This window comes from Neomonachus schauinslandi, chromosome 5 (assembly GCF_002201575.2).
Source record: "Neomonachus schauinslandi chromosome 5, ASM220157v2, whole genome shotgun sequence".
In the NCBI taxonomy this organism is placed as follows: Eukaryota; Metazoa; Chordata; class Mammalia; order Carnivora; family Phocidae; genus Neomonachus; species Neomonachus schauinslandi.
The window spans coordinates 6176787-6194468 of record NC_058407.1 but is presented as its reverse complement, the minus strand read 5'-3'; the positions used below and the strand labels follow the sequence as shown (position 1 = coordinate 6194468).

At 59.8% G+C, this 17682-nt stretch overlaps 1 protein-coding gene across 2 annotated transcripts in view; it reads right to left on the bottom strand.

Moving 5' to 3' along the window:
• The window catches only part of SCUBE1 (signal peptide, CUB domain and EGF like domain containing 1), a 139349-nt gene that overhangs the window by 31724 nt on the left and 89943 nt on the right, over window positions 1-17682 (bottom strand). For both annotated transcript variants that reach the window (XM_044915773.1, XM_044915774.1), the window contains one exon: window positions 3435-3551. In XM_044915773.1, coding sequence (XP_044771708.1) covers window positions 3435-3551 — 117 coding nt within the window. The remainder of the gene's footprint in view (window positions 1-3434; window positions 3552-17682) is intronic.

The following is a 17682-nucleotide window of genomic DNA, read 5'->3' as shown; positions in this document are numbered from 1 at the left end:
GGGGAGGAGCTATAGGAACACACAGTAGGACAAATACTCCTGCTCCCCTCTGCCCATTCCCGCTGAAGGGGCACAGCGTGGCAACCCGGGGGCCATGTGGAGGGCTTCCAAGTGGGAGTGGGCTGGCATCACCCTCGAACAGCCTCGTGGGGGGGGGGTGCGCTGCTGGGCAGAGGGCAGGTGAGGGAGGAGAGGAAACAGGTGGTAGGTGGGAGTTCTCCCAGACTATTCTAGAAGATGTTGGGAGGAGGGGCCGGTGTCTCTGAGGAAATCCAGGTTCCAGCTCCGGGAGTCAAGGCCCCAGAACTCCCTCCTCTCAGAAGGGCCAATCATCAAGGTGCCCCCTTCCCAATATCAAGCGGGTGCAGCACCGAACAGGGGAACAGGGTGCCTTGAGGCTGAACCCCTGCACTGCCCACACTCTTGAAACAGAGCTTGGGGCAAATCCTCCTGCACCACAGCCCCCATGTTTCAGGCAGAATAACCCCCACTTTCCCATGCCTGTCTCCACCTGCCTGTGTGACCCCTGTGTGCTCAGGGCTTTCAGCTCTGGATTTTCCAGGACCTTTGTTACCTTCACCCTCCAGCCATCGATCTCACTTCACAGTGCTTTTGGCTTCCAGAATACACTGAACCTTTGAAATCACTCCTTTGATATCCCCTTCTGGGCCCTTGCCAGGACCAGGGTGTGCATGCCCACTGGGGAGCCAAAGCTTTGGGCCGGGAGTTCCCAGCTGGGCTTGTCCTGCCAAGTGCCCGCGCCCTGACCTGCACTTCTCCCGTCCGACCCGGGGAGCTCAGGCTGTTCGCTCCAGGCTCTGAGACGCCAAACCTGGGGTCTGGAGGTCAGCCTTCATTTTCCAGTGTTCCCTGATTTAAGGATGTTACGCAGTTTTTGTCTAGTCCCACAATACTTAAATTCTAACTCCGAAAGGGGCACCTGGGTGGCTTAGTTGTTAAGCGTCTGCCTTCGGCTCGGTTCATGATCCCAGGGTCCTGGGATCGAGCCCCGCATCGGGCTCCCTGCTCCACGGGAAGCCTGCTTCGTCCTCTCCCACTCCCCCTGCTTGTGTTCCCTCTCTTGCTGTCTCTCTCTCTGTCAAATAAATAAAATCTTAAAAAAAAAAAAATTCTGACTCCGAGGACAATATCCGGACTGCTCGTTTCTACCACCGCGGCCAGCGCCTGGGTCAAGCCATGTCATCCCAGCCTGGGTGATGATAGCAGCCGCCTCGCTGCTCTTCTGGCCCCTGTCCAGAGAACCCCACCCAAGCCATGGTCGGGGACCGGCTCAAAAGAAAAACCCGAGTCTGTACTTTCCCTGCCCGGGAGTGTCTGGGGGGCTCGCCAAGGCTTGGAAGGATGAAGGGCCGAGCCCTCCCCAGCACACAGGCCCTGCACCATCTGGCCTGGGCTACCCCACATCTCACACACCTGGGCACACTGGATCCCTTTGGGTCCTTGCACCCCTGGCCTCTGCACCGCAGCCCCGGTGCTGTGGAAAGGCCGCCCCGACAAATGCCTCTCCCCACGCCCTCCCCGCCGGGGCAGGGCAGGCTCTGGTCCTCACTCTTCTGCTGGGCTGTACGTCTCCATCCAGCACCAAGTAATAGGTAATACACGTTTATCTCAGTGATTTTAAAAATTGAAAAACTGTCTTCTGCATCCGATAGAAGATCCCGGGGTCAGGGAAGGTCTGCTCCATTCACCTGTCATCCCAGCCCTTGCACAGGGGAGGAGCCCAGAAACCCCATCTGGGTTGAATGAATGGAGTGAATGAGAGGACCTGCTGCCTGCAGGGCAGCGGGAGGGAGAGGGTCCGGGCAAGGGCAAAGAGCCGAGCGGGGGCAGCCGTGGTTGGAGGGCTGGAGTGGTTCAGGAGGAGCCACGGGAAGCAGGGTGGGGGGCTTGGCGGGGTGGGTCTCCGGCTGTGGGGAGCTGCCCTCAGCACCTCCCCTCCCCCAGACACGAGGTGGAGGTGAGGCGGGGACAGGTGCCCCCCAGGCCACCAAAGGCCAGGCGGGGGCAGTAGAGGTCCCCGCAGGTGCTCTGCTTGGGCACGGCTGTGGGCGCGGACAGGCTGGCTCCTGGCACCCACTCCTGGCCTCACGTCAGGAACTGAGACGTGCCCGCCCCTGGGGTCCCGTGCCCGGGAGGGAGGCAGCGTGGCCTGACTTTACCCTCTTCTGCCCCAGCTCTGAGGGCATGGGGCCAGGCCCGCTGTGTCGCCTCTGGCTGTGGGGACAGCTGGGTCCGCGGGGAGCCCTGGCCGGTCCCCCTGGCATCTGAGTCCGCATGTTGCCACTCGGCTCCATGAGCAGGGGCTACAGAAGGGCTTTATTTTCAAATAAACAGGTGGAAGGACTGTTATTTTTGTCAATAATCCCTAGTTTCTTCCCAGCAGAGCAGTTAGGAAGGAGAAGTCATATGCTATCTATTTTTACAGGCTTAAAAAAAGCCCCCCTCGGACTATTTAAAACCACCGGAAACCTCCACTGTCCGTATCGTCACCCACTGGACTTTGGAAGTTCAAGTCCTCTGCCCTTCCGCTCATGGCCCCCCAGCCTGGCCTGCTCCCTGGCAAGGTGGGAGGCAGGGGGCCAGAGGCAGGGGGATTCGAAGGGCCAGTCTGGTGCCGAGCGGGCGGCGCTGAGGGGCTGCACCTCCCTCCCTTGCAGGGGGCTCTGGTGGTCCCCTCTACTCCCTGCCCAATGGCCGTGGCTGTTCAGGGCTCCTTTGTCAGGGCTGCAGGGTGGCCCCTTCAGTCTCCAGAGCCCAGCCAGCTCTCACTTCCCTGCTCCCCTCACTTGTTTCCTGAGGGACCCCTCACACCCCAAGCACTGCTGGAGGCACTCAGGAACTCTGTGGGGTGAGTCAGGGAACACGCGGGAACAGAGCAAGCTCTACCTGCTCTCGCTTCCAGAGGCCAGGAGCTTGGCCCGCTCCTGTGAACTTCTCCCATCCTCCCAGAGCCTCGTTTCTAATTGCAAATGGAGGTCCTTCTGCCTCCCCAGTCCCCCGCTGAGAGCCCCCACCATGTCACTGTCACTCCTCCAGCGACAAGGACACACAGCATCCTCATTTTTCTAACGGTGGCAAGAAGACAATCCCATCCCGGTACAAGGAGACCTGTCTTTCCCAAACCCCCCCGGGTTGTGCTGTTGCCCCAGCTCCGCCAGATGTGACCACGATGGCAAGGGTGAAGAGATGGCCAAACCAACCCCCCCGGCCCCCCCAGGGCCACGATGAATCACTGTGGGCCCAGGAGGTCCCGCAGCGAAGACACCGTTAGCCTAGTGCAGTGGGCAGCCCTTTTCTTGGACAGAAGGACCCTATCAACGCAGTGTTCCCTTGAACCCTGCTGGGGAGCCCTGACACGGCACCCCCGCCCTCACAGGCAGCCCCCGCCCCTGCCCGAGCGGCTCCGCGCTGACCTTTGCACGTCTTCCCGTCGGGCTGCAGCGTGAATCCCACTGGGCAGCTGCACCGCACGCCAGTGGCCGTATCCCTGCAGGTCCGGTCGCAGCCTCCGTTGTTTACTGCACACGTCTCTGGGGGGGGGGGGGGGGGAAGAGACAGAGATGCTCAGTCTCCTCCGACGGCGGCCACCACCTTTCTCCATCCGTGGGGGGACCACCTGAGACAGGACACCTGAATTTGAGTTCTGGCTGATCCCCTCTAGCTGTGGGCTTCCCTGAGCCTCAGGCTCCCCATCTGTAAAATGGGAGAATGGCACCATTCCTGTGGGGCTGCCGGGGAGGACCCACTTTGATGAAGATGATGGATGGGTAAACGTCTGCACACTAGAGGACTGTGCTGGTGTAGAGGTCACCGCCAACAGGTCAACGTTGCTGAGATCAGCCTGGCTGGTATTTAGCTGCCCAGGGCCAGATTCCTAAACCCTTGTCCTGCCCAGACTTGGACTCCAAACCCAGACTCGCGGTCCCTGGGGCTCCCAAACTGGTCTCAGAATGGACTGGCTTGTGGCCCTGGCTGTGGGGTTTCCAGGGAGGGGTTCCCCGAGCCCGCACACCATCCATCACCTTGATGAGGCACTCAGCTCAACATCTGTTCTCACTGAGCCATAAGCTAAAGGCGTCTGGTTTTTGTCCACTTGAAGCTTGTCTAGTGTTTTTATTCCCTTTGCAAATTCAAAGGGCCTGGAAAGGCTGGGGCAGAGCCTAGGTCACTGAACCCGTCGTGTGGTGAGAATGATCCTCCCCAGGCCTGGAGAAAGGGCTGGCAGAGCTGGGTCACCAGGGCGCAGGTGGCCCGCACACGGAGGAGCCCATTCCTGGGCCTCTGAGCCTTTCAACCTGGGTTTCTTTCTGAGCATCTGTGTGCTTTGATCTTGTGGGAACTGTGCCTGAGTGGGCTTTCCTCTTCTCTTCAATGTTGGGAGCCAAGGGCCCCATCTTTTATAACCCGAAACCCTTTGCCTGCCTCCCTTGGCTTCCTCTGGGCACCTGGCCCTGTGGGCCTTTTCCCTGAAGGTTCCCCCTAACTGGTTTATTCTGTCTGTCCTTCTGTGGTGTCTGCATTCCCACAGGAGTGATCACTGAATACATACCCCAGGAGTCCCTGCTGCTAATTATACCAAATTCATGATGCCTTTCCTTTGAACTTCAATTTGTGTGTATGTGTGTGTGTGTGTGGGGGGGGGGGGGGAGGGGCAGGGAGGAGGGAAATCGGGCTTTCCCTTCTGTGTGTGTGTGTGTGAGGGTGCATCTCTGTGATCCTGCCGGGTTGAGGGGGCATAGCAGGTGTCGTCCTGAGCATCCTGAGCACAAGGGCTATGGGTGGCAGAGGGCCACTGGCCCTACTTCTCGAGGCTAATGCCCTCACCATGATAGGATGAGCCATAACTGTGATTGAAAGGCGAGTCTCCTGAGCCTGACTCTTCTCTGTGTGTCTCCACAAATCTTAGCCCTCCAGCTGGGTGTGGGCAGTTCTGTGAGCCTTCCTGCCTCTGTGTGTGCTGGTCCAGTGGCGTGGAGACCTCCTGCCTGCTAGCATCCCCAGGCCCAGCTCAAAGACCACCTCCACAAGGAGCTTCCCGAGCCCCAGGTGCAGAAAGAAGGCCACCGCCCTTCCCTGCACTGTGTTGGCCTCTGTTAGTGGGAGCCAGGCTCTGACTGGCGTATGGCCCACTCAGGCCCTCTTGGGGCAGTGGAGGCGGGCGGGCCAGGGTGTGAGCGTTGGCCCTGTCGCTCACTGAGTGACCCAGGCAGGCTACCCCTCGGGCTGGACCTCAGCACCCACACCTGGCAGGTGAGGACGACAAGCCTTCCCTCTCGGGCCTGAGGTGAGGATCAAACTCCCCAGGTGAAGTGCCTGGTCTGGGTCCTGGCAGGTTGGAGTTGCTTCGCAAATGGTAGTTTCTCCCTCCTGGACTTCCAACCAGAGAGGAAATCCTGCCTCCCAGCCCCAAATCAAAGAGCCAACGCAGGCCCCAGGTGCCTTTTCAGCCTTTTATGTGGGAGAGCCCCTCTGTGGAGAGGGGCCCGAGGGCCTGCCTGCTCTCCAGGTGCAGGTAGTTAAGCCTCAGGCCCTGGAAAACTGGGACTGGGGCATAGCCGTGACCTTACTCAGCGACAGTGATGGCGACTGGGCCTCTCTGTGGTAGTGGAGGTGGGGCGTGGCGTGGGCACTGGGGGCTGTGTCCCTGAGAAGTGACCTGGCCAAAGGGGCTCCTGTTGGCCCTTCGCATCCCCGGAGGCCCCGGTGGGACTCGGAATCTCGGCCTTCCAGAGCTGAGGGGCCTTGGCACCCACTGCGCAGGCGGAGGCCAGGAGGGGGCTGGGGTCAGCGTGGAGAATCACGCACTCTCTAGCCTCTCCCTTGCACTGTGCACATGTTTAATCTCCCATGTTGCCCTAGACGATGTTTGGTGCCTAAACTTCAGGTTCTGAGAGAGTGGCTCTGGGCCCCCAGGGAAGGCCCCGTGGGCTGTTCTGGCTGCTGACCCCTTCGTCCCACAGCACTTGGTTATGGCGGGTCACCCGCTCCAGTCCCAACTCAGCCTTCCAAGCCTCACGTCCCCTAGGCTCTTAGCAGCTCTGTGAGGCGGCTCCTGCCCTTTCCACCTCTCTGGCAAGGACTCCGCCCAAGGTTGTGCGGCTCGTAAGTGGCAGAGCCGGTGGGACCTGCTGGGTCTGACTCCAACCCCCCTGACAGCCCCAGCCCCAGGACCCCACAGCGCCAGCAGGTACTATACTCTCCGTATTCCACCCTGACGCTGCCTGTTCCAGGGCTCCCCGCCTCTGAGCATGCTGCCCCCATCCACCCCCTCGCCTGGGGCCCCCAGGCCTGGTCTTGCTACTTTTTTAGCATCTGATTCTGGCCCCTGCCCTTAACTGCTGCCATTCTGGGTCAGGCGACCAGAGTCCTCCTTAGTGACATTCACAGCCTTGCCATCGGTCCCTCTCTTCCGGACCACTGGCTCACTCTGGGTGAGCGTCCAGGCTCGTGCAATAATGTCAAGAGCCAATACTTACTGAGCCCAGGCCCTGTGCTGAGCGGGGAAGGGGCAGTGGACTGAGCAACCAGCTACCAGCCTGTCCTCTATGTTGCCTGGGCCACTGCACCTGCCAGGCCCCCAGCATCCCCTGCACAGCACAGGGTTGGTGGCTGTGTCATTCTGAGGTTAGCAGATGTACACGGCACAATGCGATATGCACAGAAGGGAGGACAACGAAGTCTACCCAGTCCTTTGGGCTCAAGTGGGGGTTGGGGACTGAAGGCTACAGTTACAGGACGGGCCAGCCTGGGTGGCACTGAGAGCTTTGTCCCTGGGAGCTTCCAAGCAGAGGCTGCCAGGAGCTGTTGAGGGAGCTCCTTGCCTTGGATGGCGATCAGCCTGGGTCCCTCCCCCTGGACCGCTCTCTCCGACTGCCTCAAAAAGCAGCCTTGCCTCTCTGTTTCCCAAGACTAGAGGCCACCCAGGCCTGGTACTGGGCCACCACTGCCTCAGATGCAGAAGCCAGACAGCCTGTCCTCTCCTTTGACTGCAGACTCACCCCGAATGCAAACAGCAAACATGGGCTGGGGACTGCAGTGGTGTTGTCTCTGGCTTTCAGGGTGGGGGATGCAAAGGGGGTGCTGCAGGTTGCCCTGTGAGGCCACACCCCATCCAGGAGCCCACGCTGCCAAGGGCGGCTAGAGTCCAGGTGCCATACCTTCAGGGGTGCGAGGGGGAAGAGGGCAAAGCTGAACCCCAGAGTGCTGTCCCAGGGAGCTGAAGACTTTCCTTTTGGACTCTGTGAACCCTCTAGTCTCTCCAAGAGAGCTACCAGGTCTTTCTAAAGCCTTTCCTCTCCTCCTGGAGGGAACAAAACCTCTCAGGGCACAGCCCTCTATAGCTGACAAAGGATCTTCTCACCCACTGGCCTCACAGCAGCTCCAGAAGTTGGCTTCTTCTGCAGCCAGAGAAACTGAGGCTCAGGGAAGTTCAAGAACTTGTCCAGGCAGGATCAACTACCTATTGTGAGACCCCGTGCAAAATAAAAATGAAAGGCCCTTGCTCAAAAACTAAAAAGACAGTGGCAACCGAACACTCAACCACCTGGGGGCCCTTCTGAGGGCAGGGCCTGGGGCACGTGTATGGGGCACACATCCGTGGAGCCAGCCCCGTGTCTCAGATCCCTCAGTTATTTGGAGAAGCCAGTATTTGGACCCAAGGTTGTGGGACTCCAGACGGGTGGGTGAGCCCGACCAAGCCAGAGAGCTAGGTCTTTGTTGGGGTTCCTCCGAGTGCTCACAGCGGGGCAGCGGAGATGGGCGAGGGGGGAGAACTCTTACCCCACGCGGCCAGCCTGGGCATGGGGGGAGGTTAAAGTGGGAAGGGGCCTGAGCGTAAACCCCTTCGCAGCAGGTGGGAAAACCCGAGATGTGTCACCAGGCCGGTCTTCGGTCCTTCCCCTGGGGCATTCCTGCTCTGGGCCAGGCCCGCCAGAGGCTCTGGACACAGAGACAGAGCAGATGTGAGCAGAGGAGGCCAGGCCTGGGCTCGGACGGAGGGCTGCTCTTTGAGTTGGTGCTGCCTGTTTGCTCTGCCCTAGGTCCGGGGCAAGGTCTGGCAAGGCCTGTGAAGCACAATCTCAGCCACAGGGCAGTGGCTGAAACATGAGCTGTGGAGTCAGAAAGTGGGGATGCATACCTGGCCCTGGGACCTCGGGCAAGCCCCTCTACTCCTGGAGCCTGGGCTTCCTGACATGCAATGTAGGGGTGATGGCATTTACCACGGAGTTTGTGCAAGGCCCAGACAAGTGTGGACATCACAGTGCTTTGTGAATTGTCACAACAGTGACCACATGCTCACTCTCGAACCTCTGCACAGAGAGTCTTAGCACCCGGTCAGTTGCTGATTCATCTGAATTCCTGCTCTGTGTGGGGCAGATATGACTCAGAGAGTCCCTGGTATTTTGGAGACCTCAGCTTGGTGGGGCAGTGGATGGGTTCACTGCTCTGTCTAAACATCCTTGGTGCTGGGTGGCTGCGAGATAGGAGCTGAGCTAGAGACGGGTCTGACACTGATCCAGGCCTCCAGGCCTCAGGGGCTAAGAGTTTATCAGGGGAGACAGAATAGGGCCCGGACTCTGCCTTTCTCACAGGAGTCCGGGCCCCCTCCCCCAGCTCACCCCATCACATCCAAGCATGGGCTCCACAGATGGCTCCCTTGCTAGGCTCGTTCACCCCTCAAGACTCTGGAGGCCCCTCTAAGTTCTTCTGAGCCCTGCTGGCTCTCCCAGGCCCCAGGCTTCTGTTCAGGTGGTTGTCCCCCGCCCAGAGACCACTCACTCCCCAGGAAGAGCTGTGTCAGGGGGACCCCATGTCCAGCATAGGACCAATTTCTGCTGAATGATGGGCTGAAAAAACAAGCCTCTGGAGAAATGAGGTGGGGTGAGGTGACCAAGCCCCCGCCCCATGCTGGGCCTGGCAGGGGGAGGGTGCCTAAGATGAACCCGACGGCACAGAGGACCTGCGAGTCTAGCAGCACCAGCCAGCAGACGGGCACCGGGCGAGGTGGAAGCTCACGCGGGCTGACGGCAGGCTGAGTGGCGTCACCTGGCTGAGAGCGCCCTGATGAGAACTGGACGCGGGTCCAGAGGCCCGAAGGCCGCACTTAGTTCCCGATGCGCTGTGGGACTTTAGGCAAAGCACCGTCCCGTCTCTGGGCTGTGGCTTTCCCCCTGTGGTGTGACTGGGAATCCCAGGCTTGTCTCCAGGGCAGGCGTCAGGCCCCGCCCCAGAGGCTCTGATCTGGTGGCTGAGGTGTGAGCCCCGTGACCCACAGAGACCCTGTCAGCCCAGACATCTGCCCTGTCCCTTGAAGGGACACCCTGGTGGTGGGAGCAGCCCAAAGCTCTTGCTGCAACCTGTCGAGGCCTCAGTCAGGGCTGGCCCACCTGCCCTTCTGCCGCTAAGATCAACGGAAGCCACTGGGAAGAGGGGTGAGCCACTGGCTCTCCCAGCCCAGCCGCGGGATCTCTGACCTTTGATCTCTCCTCCCTCAGCTGATTCCTGAGACTTCCATGGCTCCTATCACTTTGGGATAAAAGCCATGCTCCCTGGTAGAGCTCTGCACACTGGCCCCTCTCCTGCAAGCCCATCTCTTTTTGCCGGCCCCACTGACCTCTGGGTGGCCCTGTGGCCCGTCACGGGCACTGCCAGCAGGCCGATGTCCCTTACTACTCTGGCACAGTGAGGTTGGTGGTCTTCTCGAAGTCCCTTGGGCAGGTGAGAAGAGTCAGGCCTCAGGCCGACAGCAGAAGCCGCTTCCCCAGTCACTCGGCAGGGAGTGGGGAACAGGGCTCATCCCTGCCTGCTGCCTGCCCCCTGCTCCTAACCACACCGCCTCTCTGCCTCTGCCTGGCACCCCTGCTCTGCCTCAGCCAGCAGATGCCCACTCCTGAGAGCACTCTGCAGAGTGTGGCTCTTGCCCATGAGGGGAGAGGTGCCACGAGGGCCGGGTGCTGGATGCCTCTGCCCTAGGAGCACCCGCGCCGGGGATGGGGGCAGGGCAGTCGTGGAGGCCAGGACTGCAGCCCCAGCAGGCAAGGGGTCCCAAGCCGGGGTCCGAGGGGAAGTGGGAAAGGAGGCCTCGGAAGCCCCCTTGGCACCCGGCACTGCTCTGGCACATCGGAGGCCAGCGGACCTCTTGGCCCATGGTTCTCAAAGGGCCGGCCTGGCCGTGAGGCAGCCTTGGTGGGTTCTGGATTCTGCCCTTGTAGCACGTAGGTGGTGACTATGAGACCCCCCTGGGCCCTGTGCTGACTCTGGCCCAGCTGTGTGGAAGGAACAGGCCCTCAGGCCCACACTGCCCCACCAGCTCCGTCTACCTGGGACCCGGCCCTGCTCAGGGCAGTTTGCTGTGTCAGTGGAACTGTCCTCCTGGAGGCGCTGGGCGGGCTCATGGTTTCAGGGGCGACACCCTCTCACGGGCCGGCCCGGTGCATGGGATTTCCACACTGGTGCTCAGAGCGCAGGACCCTTCTGGACCTGAGGGACGGTGCCTCGCAGTCTGTAGCAACAGGGATGGGGGCCGAGGGCAGAGAAGAGGCTGACCAGGAGTGAGATGGGCAGACCTTGGGGAAGTTTCTTCAACCGAGGTTTTATATTAACGCAGGTGGCAGGAGCAGAGCCATGGCAGCGAGCCTTTTCCTGGCCTCTGGCTTCTGCCTTTGCTCTGGCTACTAAGGGGAGGGGCGCTGAGAGCAGACAAAGTGGGGCTCACAGGCACCCTCTTGTTTGAGGCCATCCTCAGGAGGGAGGGGGTGGGATCATTATGCCCATTCTACAGAAGGCTCATGAAGTCCTGGGATCGAGCCCCACATCGGGCTCCCTGCTCAGTGGAGAACCTGCTTCTCCCTCTCCCTCTGCCTGCCTCTCTGCCTACTTGTGCTTTCTCTCTCTCTCTGTCAAATAAATAAATAAAATCTTAAAAAAAACCCAAAACACAACTTTAAAAGAAGGCTCATGAAGGCCCAGTTAGTGACCCTTCCTTGGCACTGTCTTGCCCCCTCCACCATGTGGGACCATGGAGGCTTGGGGGTCAGACCCTTCTTCTCAGAACACGCACGACCAGCAGCTAACGCTCCCTGAGCGCTCACATGCCAGGCGCTGTGTGTCATCTGCCCACCTTTCCCTAGAGGGAGTGTGGGGTGGCATCGTGGGAAGGGCAGGCCTGTGTGCCACTGGGTCAGCCGCTCATCCCTGGCCTCAGTCTCCTCATCTGTAACCTGAAGGGCACCCTTGCAAGTTGCTGGGAACATTTCCATGTCCAGGTACAAAAAGACTCAGCCCAGAGGCTGCTCAACAGAGGGGAGCCTTGTTCCAGATTCCTGACGGCTGTCGGGATTCAGGGAAACATAGGTCAGAGGACAGCCTGGGGCCAACGGAGGCAATGTCCAGCATCCATACACCCCTATTCCCCCTCCTACCCTGTGACTTCCTGGGGCCAGTGAAGCTGGCACATGGGTCCTGCCTTCCCTCTCAGAGCTCTGGCCTGTGAGTTGGGCAGACCTCATGGAAGGGTCCAGATTGCAGGTGCCTGGATGGCCTCTGAAAGGCACTTGTTCACCTTGCTGGTTCTTTAGGCCCCCTTTCCTATGGCACCACCACCTCTGACCTGACCAGGGTCAGGCAGGCCCCAGGCTTCTCGCCTCATGGCCTGGGCCCAGCATTCCAAGCACCCTAGGAAAGCTCTAATGGCCTGGGCAGGAGAAGGTAGAAAGAAAGAATGGAATGTGGCTGGGCAGTGCCATGAGCCACATGTAGGCCAGACGTCCCACATCAAGCATCTCATCCAAGCTGCTTCAGAGTAGAGACTAAGGCCCCCTTTTGGCAAAAGAGAAAACCAAGGCTCAGAGACGTGAGGTGCCCCCAGCCTGGAAATGATGCTAGTCATTGGGGAAGTCAGGACAGAGCCCAGGTCTGGCTCCAGAGACTGGGCCTGGACAACAAACTGGAAAGAATCACCGTTAGCAAAACTCCAATCAAGTGCCTCTAAGAACAAATGCATAGTTCTTCAAACAAAGATACAGCCTGGCTGAGCAACCTGGAACCACCCCAACTTCTTTGGGGCAGACCCAGAAGTCTCGCTGCAGGAAGCCCTGACCTCTGGCTACTCCTCGGTCAAGAGTCAGCCGACAGCTGGTCTGCAGCCAGCACTGGGCCTTCCCTTGCTCCGAGCCACCCAGCCACCCTGGAGGCAAGGGTGGGCCTGAGGAGCGGACGGAGCAGGCAGCAAGGAAGGCTGGACCATTGCCTGCCCAGGTGCCTGGGACGGGAGGGGAGCCGTGGGCGGCTGACTGGGGCTCTTGGTCACTTTCGCTGTTTCTGCACACAGGGGCTCCTCTGAAGAGTGCAGATGAACAAAAGATCGCACTGGTAAAATAAAGGTGCCCCGGGCTCTGGGGTGCCTTCCATCTGTGGTTTGGAGTTTAAGCTCCAGGAGCCTCCTGAGTGTGTCAGGGCAAGGAGCCACGTCAACCAGTAAACACATCAGGAAGCGGGCCATTAGGGGGCAGGGGGCATTGGGGTCACATCCCGAAGGGCTTTGGGACCCATCTGGACCAAATCCTGAGGGGCCAAAAAACCTAGGGAAGGGTGAAGGCAGGACAGGGAGGGGGCTGGGGACAGGGTGTTGAGGCCCGGAAGGAGCATGTGGGGGTCAAGTATGCCCAGCTGCCAGTGGGACGGGGTGGCATGAGCAGCTGGGGGGGGAGGCCGCCTCCTACCTGAGGGGCTCCCCTCAGATAGGCTGTGTCAGTAGGAAGCTTCTGCGGCAGTGTAGAGCAGGGGCTGTGTGGGAGAGCAGGCTCCAGGACTAAGTCACAGGGAGGCTTGCAGAGGGTGCCCTGCCACAAACCAGGAGGCATTTCGCACAAAGCCTGGGAGCTGGGCCAACAACTGAGAACCGCCCACGATGCTTCTATAGGCCTCTCTGATTGAGGAAGCACTTGCCCAAGGACCACTGTCCCAGCCGACCCTTGTCACAGCCCCAGAGGCTGGAGAAACACGAGTTGCCTTTCTTTAAGTCCTGACAGGGGAAGGGACTTACCAAGGCCATCCGGGGGGAGGGAGCAGCAGGGCAGGCCAGGTGTCCCCACGCCCAGTTCACTGGTCCAAGCACGGCCTCCCCCAGGGAAGCCACGAACACCCGCCTCTGAAGAGCCCCGTGACCCTGGCTAACGCCTCACCTCCCTGAGCTGGGCCACCTCTGCCAGGCGATGAGGATGGCACTCTGTCCCTCAGTCCTCAGGGGTCACCCCAGCTGCCCGTCTGACCACATCGTGCTCTCTGTAACACATCTGCGCTCCCTGCCTCTGCCTCCGGCTGCATGAGCACGCACCGGCTTCACGCCTTAGGGTTCTCTGCTGGCAGCCATGCCCCCAAACCCCCCGTCTGCTGCAAGTTCTGAAACCCAACTGGGCCTGAGCCCACATTTCTTGCTCGGTTCTCCCTGAGCCCACCACTCAGACAGCAGCAGGGCCCCCCCCCATCTGCGGGGCCTGGGGGAGTGCTTGCCCGCACTGCCCTGTGTGCAGCGGGGGAGGACACACATCACCCGCACCTGTCCCCCTGCCCTCATTCTGGGGGCTGAGAAAGTGGTGTTTGGAAGTATGCCTTGTGTTAGCTGTGCCCCCCGAGGGGACACCTCGCCTGGTTTTTATACTTCATGAGATGAGCATACAGACTGGCTAGAAGCAGATTCAAATTTCATCTGGGGCCCAGAAAGAGGGGAAAGCTGTAAGGCCCCAGGTTCCAAAGGAAGCCAAGGGGCTAATGGGGGAGTGCTCGGGGCCTCTTCAGGGCAGGGGCAGGACTGCTCCCTCCAGCCAGGCTCGGCCCTTGGCACCAGGAACCCCGGTTCTGCCCAGACTCCCTGGGAGGCTGGGGTTGAGTCATGCCCCACTAAGCATGCCCCGCTAAGCTGAAGTTCTCATCTGGGCCAGCCAATGAATGCCCTGCCCCCTCTTGTCTGACAAGCCCTGCCTAGCACCCTGCCTCCACCCTCCACTCTCCCACTCAACTACTTACCTAAATCACCGCGACCCACCTCCTTCCACCAGGCCTTAGGGCATATGTGGGGTGAGTGTGTGTTGTGTGCGTGTGTGGATAAACTGAGGGCAGGAGCTCAGGACCACAGCTGGGGTCCCGGTTGACCTGGTACCAGTTCACGGACAGGGGTGAAGTCTGACTACCTTGGTTCTTCCTGCATGAGAGCCCAGTGCCTGGAGCTTGGCGCAAGGTCTGCCCAGCCTTTCCCTCTGGCCGGCCTCCTGCTGAGCACCTGGCCTGGGAAACTGCCCTGTCTCATCACCTCCCTCGTCTCAGATCTGCCGGAGCCCCTCCCCACTGCCAGGCTTGCCCAGGGATCTGGATCTGGGTCTGCCCCCTTTCTCTCCCAGCTGGACACCTGCCTGTGGGAACGGCGAGCAGTGAGGCCCCACTCTACCCCAGGCACGTCCTCCAGGAAGCCTTTGTTCACACTCTGTGCCAACCAGCCTTCCCCGTGCTCCTGCTCTGGGCCAGGCCCTGTGCTGTGCCCCTGGGGGCCATCAGAGCTGGCACAGACTTGGCCTCTGCCCCAAGTCAGGGAGTCCCAGGCTTGGGACAAAAGAGGGTGCTGGTGGCAGAGGGGCAAGAAGCGGGGATAGGGGTGGCAAGGAGAGTCTAGTTAGGTGTGGATAAGCCTTTGCCAGGTAAAAGTGTGTTGGATGGCACCTGGTGAAGAGCGGGCATGGCCCGGATGGGAAGCTGCACGTGCAGGACTTCTAGGAGGGGGATTTCAGGAGGTGACTGATGCATGGGTCTGGAACCAGGGCTGGTGGGGGGGGGTGGCCTGGGAGGTTGGGGAAATCAGGAGAGGCCCAGGGACCCTGGAGATGGTGGCTGTAGAGAAGAGGTGGCAGGTGGGCAGCCCCTGGGGAAACAGAGGAGCGGGGAGCCAGGGAGAAGGAGTGTGAGTGTGTGGACATGAGCCAGACCTCTCAGGGGGTTGTATGGTTAAATGAGGCTGGCGAAAGCACGGGGCTCAGTCTGCAAGCCCCAAATGTCGCCACGACCACAACTGCTCTGCTTTCCCTGGTCCTCCCCGGCCTTCCAGGTCTCCAGCCCCTCGGCCCCCTTCCTGGAACTTTCTCAGTGGCTCCCCTGTCTGCCAGGCCCCTCCACAGTTTGACACCACCCCCTGGGAGCCCCGCTAGGTGAGAGTGTTATGGGATCATGCTGACTCAGGAAGGGAAGCCTGGCTCACAGGTGGAGAGGTGTCGGGAGATGGGCAGGTGTCAGCTGTGGGAATGCAGGGGGGAGTTCCTAGTACCTTTTTGGGCCTCCGTGTCCTCATCTGTAAAATGGGAATTGCTTTAGTGCCAACCCTCAGGGTGGCTGGGAGGTGAGTGAAGGCTGGGACAGAGCAAGGCCCAGAGAACCTGGGGTTCTAGGCTAACGATTGCTGTACTCACTGGACCTGGCTCCCCTGGGCTCAGGGGGACCCCTAAGTGGGCAGGCTGTGGGGACAGATTCCAGTCGGGAGGGCTGACGCACCTCAGGCTACTCGGCTCCTGACTTAGGGCCCTGGGCTTGGGAGTCCACAGACCCCAGACCCTGGTGCAGACCAGTGTGAGGAGGAAGAGTCCTCCAGAAACAGCGGGCAGATGTGCACTGAGGCTGCCTGAGGAAGTGGTGGGCGCCCACTCTGGGGGGGCCTGCGGAGGTGAGGACCAGCGCATCCCACACTGCCAGCCCCCACCTGTGCCTGGAGATGCGTGGACCGGAACAAGCCAGTGAAGAGGGAGGACGTGGGCTCTGCCTCTGGACCTCACAGCAGCCAGCCTGGGAGGTTCCTTCCAGACCAAGCTTGAGGGTCGAGAGACTAACAGCCCCCTAAAATGTCCTTGTCTTAGTTCCCCATGACGCTATGTGACAAAAGGGACTCAACAGATGTGATTAAATTAAGACCCTTGAGATGGGTGCTTGTCCTGGATCATCTGGGTGGGCCCAATGTGGTCATAAGAGTCCTTAAAAGTGGAGCAGGGAGGTCAGAGAAAGAGAGCCTGATGGAAGCGGGCTCAGAGAGATACAATGCTGCTGGCTTTGAAGACAGGAAGAGGCCCCAAGCCAAGGAATATGGGTGGTTCTAGAAGCTTCTAGAGCTTCCAGAAAAAATGCAGTCCTTGCTCACACCTTGATTTTAGCCCAGTGAGTCCCAAGTCCAACTTCTGACCTGCCAGAAGATGGTGCATTCCTGCTGTTGTAAGGCACTAAGATTGTGGTACCCTGTTAGCAGCAAGAGGAAGCTAACACAGCATCCATCCCACCCACACTGTGGGAAAGGGACTGACTGAACACTTGGGTTGACAAGAACGACCCACAACGTCTCATCAGTCTTGCTAGGAGTGGGGTCCCAGGGGCCCGTGGTAAACTTAGCTGGGTACTCAGGGGTTTTGCACAAGTCAGCCAGATACTTGAAATTTATCACGCCAACCCTCAAATCCAAATATTTTAACTGATTTTAACATAAATCGAAAATCTGTTACATAGTTTGAGTCTCTTTAAAGACAACGGAACTGCCCCTGTTCTTAGCCTGTGTTCAGTGACTGGGGGTAATTATAAATGGCAATGGCTGGGTGCAGCTGAGACCCCAAGGCTGGGGCAGGGCCACTCAGCCCTGAATGGCCCCCAGCTGCTCTGCTACAGGCCACCAGCCTCTCTGTGACATGGAACAGGGGGTGTCACCCTGGGCCTGCAGGACCAGTCTGTCGCTGATGTGGTCATGATGGAGAATGATGAGGATGGCGTGAGCTCATGGGGCCTCTTGGGGCAGCAAGCGCCACCCTGCGCTCACTCGGTCTCATCCTACCCACCCTAAAAACAAGCCCTATTGGCACAGGAGATAACCGGCATCTCAGGGATAGAAGACACCTGCCAGGACATCTCAGCCACCGGGTGACTGCAGCACACATGCCCTGCTCTGGTGGAACCCTGTACCGTGACTTCCATGGGCACTGCTCACAGTAGACTGTTCCAGGGCATTTGAGCCCCGCCCTCCCTCACTCGTCACTTGTCTCTGCCCTCTGACGAGGAGCTGTCCAGTGCAGCAGTCGAGGGGGCACAGACTCTGGAGCTGGCCAGCCCAGGGTCTGACCTTGCCGTCAAACTCCTCAGGGTCTTGCCTTCCTCATCTGCTTCTCTCCTGGGCCCCAGAACCAGGTCCTTCCCCCTCTGCCAGTCCTACCCCATCCCCTCCAAGGACCTAAAAGAGGGCTCATGTGGCCCACCAGCCACAGGATCCACTGAGATCAACTGCCTGTGCCCCCTCCCACAGGCCACCGATGCTGACCCAACTCTGGTTCCCCACACCGTCTAGGCGACTCTCTCCATGCGGGGCTGGGCTCCGAATGCGATGCCCCAGTTGTGCTCTGACCAGCACAGGGCACAACGGGGATGGTCACCCCTCTCATTCTCCATACCTTGCCTCTATTAATATAGCCTGGGAGCAGCCATCCTCACCAAAGGCTACTAGTTAGAGCCTGAAGTCCAATCGGACCCCAAGTCTGTACCACATGGGCTGCTCTCGGAGGAGACAGGTGCTAAGAATTATGAGCTGTTGAGGGAGGGGTTCACCAGTGCTGTGGGTGGTGCCTTTCATGGACGCCTCTGAGGATGGTTGCTTAG